The 6,000-nt window shown below is 40.4% G+C and overlaps 1 protein-coding gene across 14 annotated transcripts in view; it reads left to right on the top strand.

Annotated features, from left to right (window-relative positions):
• The window catches only part of NF1 (neurofibromin 1), a 197,324-nt gene that overhangs the window by 172,597 nt on the left and 18,727 nt on the right, over nt 1-6,000 (top strand). For all 14 annotated transcript variants that reach the window (XM_075590031.1, XM_075590030.1, XM_075590036.1 and 11 more), the window contains one exon: nt 2,715-2,857. In XM_075590031.1, the coding sequence (XP_075446146.1) occupies nt 2,715-2,857 (143 nt within the window). The remainder of the gene's footprint in view (nt 1-2,714; nt 2,858-6,000) is intronic.

Raw genomic sequence — 6,000 nt, forward strand, 5'->3', positions numbered from 1 at the left:
TGTGATGGCAGATACAATAAATTTGTTCAAAAAAATGTTGGACATCTTTTTAGATGGGAAGGGTATACAGGGATATACCAAATAAGTATACATTTGAAGGATGTTGATCCAGGGATTAATCCGATTGCCAATTCTTGGAGTCAGGAAGGAATTAATTTTTCCCCTTAATGGTGTTTTTTGTTTGCCTTCCTCTGGATCAATAAGTAAGTATAGATATAGGATAAAGTATCAGTTGTCTAAATTTAGCATAGGTTGAACTTGATGGACCTACGTCTTTTTTCAACCTCATCTACTATGTAACTATGTAAGTTAGAGGACTCCGCCGCTCCACCGCCGTTTAATTTGAATGCCTTTGGGAAGAGCGTGGGGCCTTTGTAAACTCCCTCCCCCCACCCCGAGAATCTTGCACGCCCCCCAGTTTGAGCACCTGTGCCCTATTATATAAATTACTGAAAGTATGTGTCCCATGGAATACATATGGGCAGCATTTCCTTCCCTACAAATATTTCTGACCAGGAAAACTTTTTTTTTTTTGTACATTTGACAAAAATATCAAAATCATTGACTTCAGACTTCACATCACAATTTCATGTAGTCGTGTACTCTTCTGAGTACATTGATACCGGACATGTATAGGTTTACATAATGTTTTGATCAATACATAGGCCCCCAAAGTAGTTGGGTGGTATAAGGCTCTTCACACTAACATTGTTTAGGGTTGAATATGAAAGGTGCTGTACATGTCATCATTGGCAAGGCAAAACTATCCTCTAGCATTAAAATAAACCCATGAATGTATACATTTTTTAAAAGTACACATCCCAAGAAATATAAACATGGATAACCTTTTTTCCTAAAAAAGAACATTCCTGCTGGGCATCTTTATTGAAATCAGTGTAAATTTATGAGAATAATATCAAGACCACAGACAACAGATTTTGCATCACAATTTCTCATACCTGCCAAGTGTGATCGTTAAAAGGAATGACAAATGTTATCGCTGAATTAGACACCGAACAGGAGCAGCTATGGTGCAACGTAACCACTACGCGTTTGCCACTGCTGGTGCTTCATCAGGGTTCCATCAGGACATGTAGTGGGCATGTTGCGCCACAGCTCTTCCTGTTCGGTGTCTAGTTCAGCTCACACAGTCTCACACTAAAGCTGATCACGCCGGAGCCAAAAGAAGCTAATGAAACCAGGAAATGCCAGATGCTCTAACTTGCAGCACAAGACGTGAGCTGCATGTCATTGAGCTCTCCTGGATGCTCGGATGGCCCGGCAAGGAGCGATCAGTGATTTGTTCACCATTAATTACCTCATTGTAAGTGTCCATATACTTTTTATAACCGTCAATACAATTTTTTTACTTGCCTCTGGTGCGCTTTGTTTTTTCACTTCCACTTTTTGGAGACCCCCCCTTCGGCGATATCTTGAGTCTGGAGTGCTCCAACACAATAGCAGAAAGGAGATGCAAGTTGCACAAAAAAAAAAACTTACCTGCAAACTCTGGAAGCACGAGCGTGGTTTCACCTTCCATTACTGAAATAAGCCCTGAAATTAAAGGGAGGCAGAACCCTTCTTGGTTTCTTTGTGTGTTTTTGTCACCACAAACATTCAAAACCAACAAGACAAATGTATTGTCGTTTACATATGAAAGCAATACACGGACTGCCAGCTGCACAGTGGGGGGAGGGCATGATGTTTCCGGTACATAAATAGGGCACTTAAAAGGGATTCTGTTACTTTCTACCCAACAGCATTAGCTATGAAGGAACAGCAGGAATAGTGCATTACATGAGACGTAACTCCATAAGAAAGAAAAAAATAAAGCTTGATCACTACACTACATCAGCGGTGCGCAAACCTTTTGAGTTGCGGCCCCCTTCCTGGGAGCCGCAGCGTTCGCGCCTCCCCCTCTCTCCCAATGTCTCCGTGTCAAATTATGTTGCGGGTAATGTGACGTCACCTCACGTGACGCATCGCCGAAGACCCGGCTTGCAGCAGGTAAGGGAGTTACAGAGGCCCCATGCCTCCCCCGGCATTTAATTTAAATGCCGTGGGGAAGAGCGCGGGGCCTCTGTAACCGCCGAGCACCCCCCTAAAAATTCTCCCGCCGCCCATGGCGGGCGCACCACCCAGTTTGCGCACCACTACACTACACAACATTATATGGAACACCTTTATCATTTGGTAAATAGGATTAGATAAATATGCAATAGATGCCATTTGACCACGTTTTCTTGTTTTTGTTTGTACTGATGGTGTTTGCTTAATTGACGTTCTTAAAATAATTTTAAATACATGTGTAAACAAAGGCGTATATATTTTGAAAGCAATCACACGTCTCATTAATATTTCACTTTTTTTCTTGTAAAATGTTGGTGATTGTTTGATATTCTTGTTGGGTTTTTTTTGTTTTGGGTTTTTGTTTGTTTTTTTCAGTGTATACCCCATATATTTTTGTTGGCTTTTTCCCCCCTATAATGTTAGTTTCACATTGATGCAAATAGACCTGCTGCTTTATGTGCAAAAAACATGTTTTCTGCACGTTAAGGAAAGATGCCAAATATTCAATAATGAAGCCAAAATAATACTGTTAATTTCATTGAGCAATTTATGTTCAATTGTACATTTTCACTCAATTTGGTTGTTCCTTCATCTGTCCTATCTTTATTTTGTAAGCACCTGTTGTTTTGTTCTTTTTTGTTTAGTCACAATTTATTGGACTCCAAGATCAACACCCTCTTGTCGCTGTGTCAAGATCCAAATTTATTGAATCCAATTCATGGGATTGTGCAAAGTGTGGTGTACCACGAGGAGTCCCCTCCACAGTATCAGCCTTCCTACCTACAGAGTAAGTTACATTCCTATTGAGATGCGATCATGGCTGTGAGCTTGTGTGGCTGCTCTGTGATATCTCACTACTCGCCTTGCGTAACTTGACTGCCTTATAGCTAGTGCTGAAAGTACCACATACAGTAGAAGTAATGGTATAGCGCTCGGCTTCACGTAGGCACAATCCTTTTAAACAACGAGGCAAAGCTCCTTATACACTTATTTTAAAAGCGTTTGTTAGAACACTATATTTAACATAGATACCATAGATTTGAAAGGAAAAAAATAAAGTTTTTAATACTGTTACTAGCTTTTTGTGTATGTATGTGTGTCGCAGTGTAGAAATGGAAGATTAGAATTACATGGAATCCCACAACTTCTTGTTTTGTCTGGTTATACCCATTACGCGTCACATAGCAACGCCAGTATAACCAACGTCACACTGATGAGACCCAAAAGGTTGAAGGAGCTGTCAGAGTAGGTTTACTGGCTATGCATCTTAACCCAGGCTGTGCTGAAAAGCTGTGTAATACAACAAGCATAAGCTTGTAGGAGTCCTGTTAAAATGGATAAGAAGTAAAGAGTTACACACTGACTGCTCATTTGCAGGTCATTACCCAGAATCCCTGGCTGCAGTGGAAGCACTGTATGCTAAGAGATAATGGGGAAAAGCAGGGTTACAGACCTGTCTGGGACGTGATTGTGCCCACATGTCATTTTTATTTGCTATACTCACTACGGTGGGGGGATTTTTGTCACTTTTGTACTTACCATAACTTGATTTGTGTATGGAACCCCCAGAGAGTTTTTTTTTTTTTCATTGTTTACAGGAAACTGATAAGTAAGAAATGTAATCTGTTTTTTTAAGAAACCAATTTAGGTTTAAAACTGTAATAATTGACTCGCCACATGGAACTGCTCCTCTAGGGGCATATGTGATCTGCGTCCAAATTTAATTTTGTCAAGATCAATCCTTTCTAAAGAATTTCAGTTAATGATTTATTCAGTCATATGGCAATTCAGACAGACAGGATCAAATGGAAACACAAGAACAAAACAATCCTGCGTTGCTCCCCAATTTGATTTGTAAATGCTAAAAAAAAAATTGCATCTTTTGATCAAAAAAGGATTTAAGCCTACTAGCTACGTCAAGGTAGCTACACTTAATCATCATATTTCTCATTATCTTGTGAATTGTACCTCTATTACAAGATAAAGCAGCTTTTCTTTATATTCACAACGTCTTTTTATTTATTTTTTTAATTCTTTATTTTCACAATTTTTTGCGGGTTTCTGCCAGTTTTATTCGCACTTGAAACCACAGGTGGCAGAAAATGCTTTATTAATTTAACCCTTCAGTCACTTTCACATGTTCGCTTGTTGCTTTTTCTTATAACAGTGGGAGGATTTCAGTCCTCCAGATAATGGGATATATGAAGTTTGTGACGGTACCTCTTAATTTGACCTTGACGTGGTTAACAGGCTTAAACGGATTTTTGATGGAAAGATGCAAGCAATTTACTCCTTTTGTTACTTCGAGACACTCCTGGCGACGGAGGGAAGTATCTCCGGAAACAGAGGCTCCCAGGAGCTGACATCAACACGGTTCAGTTCTGGAGACGCACTGCTTCAAATATATTTTAAAAAAAACATACTGTTGCCTTTAGTGCTGCTTCACGACCACTAACAAATGGCAAGCCAATTTGGGAAGTAGATCAGGGTTTTTGTATTTGCTTTCCAGAAATATATGGCAAATTCTCTTTCCCTAACAGCACTCATGAAGCATTGAAAAATGTAGTGTTACTAATTGTTATTTATTTATATAATGTTTTACCAGGAAGTAATACATTGAGAGCTACATCTCGTTTTCAAGTATGTCCTGGGCACAGAGTTAAGATGACAAATAATACATGGTTACAAATACAGTTACATAAGTGAACAGGGTATACATTATATACAAGACATAGAATGCACAGTTGGGCTGCGCTTCTACAGCCGGCGACGCGACCGATGACGTCGCCAATGTGAAAGTTGTAATTCATATTTTAGAGACGTCGCCGGCTACAAGGCCAGTGATGTCTGCAAGGGGGAAGGCAGAGGGATGGAGAAGCTCTCGGAATGGCTTATGGCCAGTCACATGTGGAGACAGTCTCTACAAAAATCAAATTCTACTGACTACCAGATTTTTGGTAGCACCGTCGCATCCACTAACAGCGACATCAAAACAAACGCATTGTCGCCGGCGCTTATAGTGGATGCCACGGCGCTACCATAAATCTGGTATTCAGTAGAATTTGACACTGGGCACTGTAAGCCCAGCCTTAGAGATAATATATTATAGGCGTATGTAAAAATTACAGACCAGATTAAAATGTGAGACAGCCTTAGTTTTGAAAGAAGTTAGACTGGTGGTGGATGTGAGAGTCTCCGGTAGATTGTTCCAGTTTTAGGGTGCACTGTAAGAGGAGGAGCGGACGGATAATTTGCTGAACCGTGGGACCATGAACAGTCTTTTGGAGTTAGATCTCAGATAAGTGCTGCATGTGGTAGGGGTGAGGAGCGTGTTCAGATAGACGGGTAGCTTGCCCAGAAAGTATTTGAAGGCAAGGCAGAAAAGATTAACTTTGCGCCTAGACTCAAGTGATGACCAATCTAGTTCTTTGAGCATTTCACAGTGATCTGTGTTGTTGTTGCATTGGAGAACAAAACGGCATATTGAATTGTAGAGGGTATCAAGATTGCTAAGGTGTGTTTGGGGTGCCGAGCCGTATACTATAGTCGATGATTGGCATTCGCATCTGCTGTGCGATACGATTTCTGACCAGCAGACATAGGGAGGATTTGTTCCTGTAAAGTACACCAAGTTTGGCATAGGTGTTGGATGTCAGGGTATCAATGTGCATTCCGAATGTTAAATGGGAGTCAAACCATATGCCCAAGAATTTAAAACTAGTAACAGGAGTTAGGATGGTATTAGCGTTGGTTCTGATCTGGAGCTCAGTCATTGGAAGCTTTAAAAATGTAGCCTTCGTCCCAAATACCATTGTTAGTCTTGTCAGTGTTTGTTTTGGGAAATCCAATTTTCAAGTCTCAAAGTCAGATTGAATGAAGTATGTGTTCATGGTCGGAGAGGCTATGGCTGTGTGCATATAAAATTGTGTC

The sequence above is a fragment of the Ascaphus truei genome, chromosome 3 (assembly GCF_040206685.1).
Source record: "Ascaphus truei isolate aAscTru1 chromosome 3, aAscTru1.hap1, whole genome shotgun sequence".
NCBI lineage: Eukaryota > Metazoa > Chordata > Amphibia > Anura > Ascaphidae > Ascaphus > Ascaphus truei.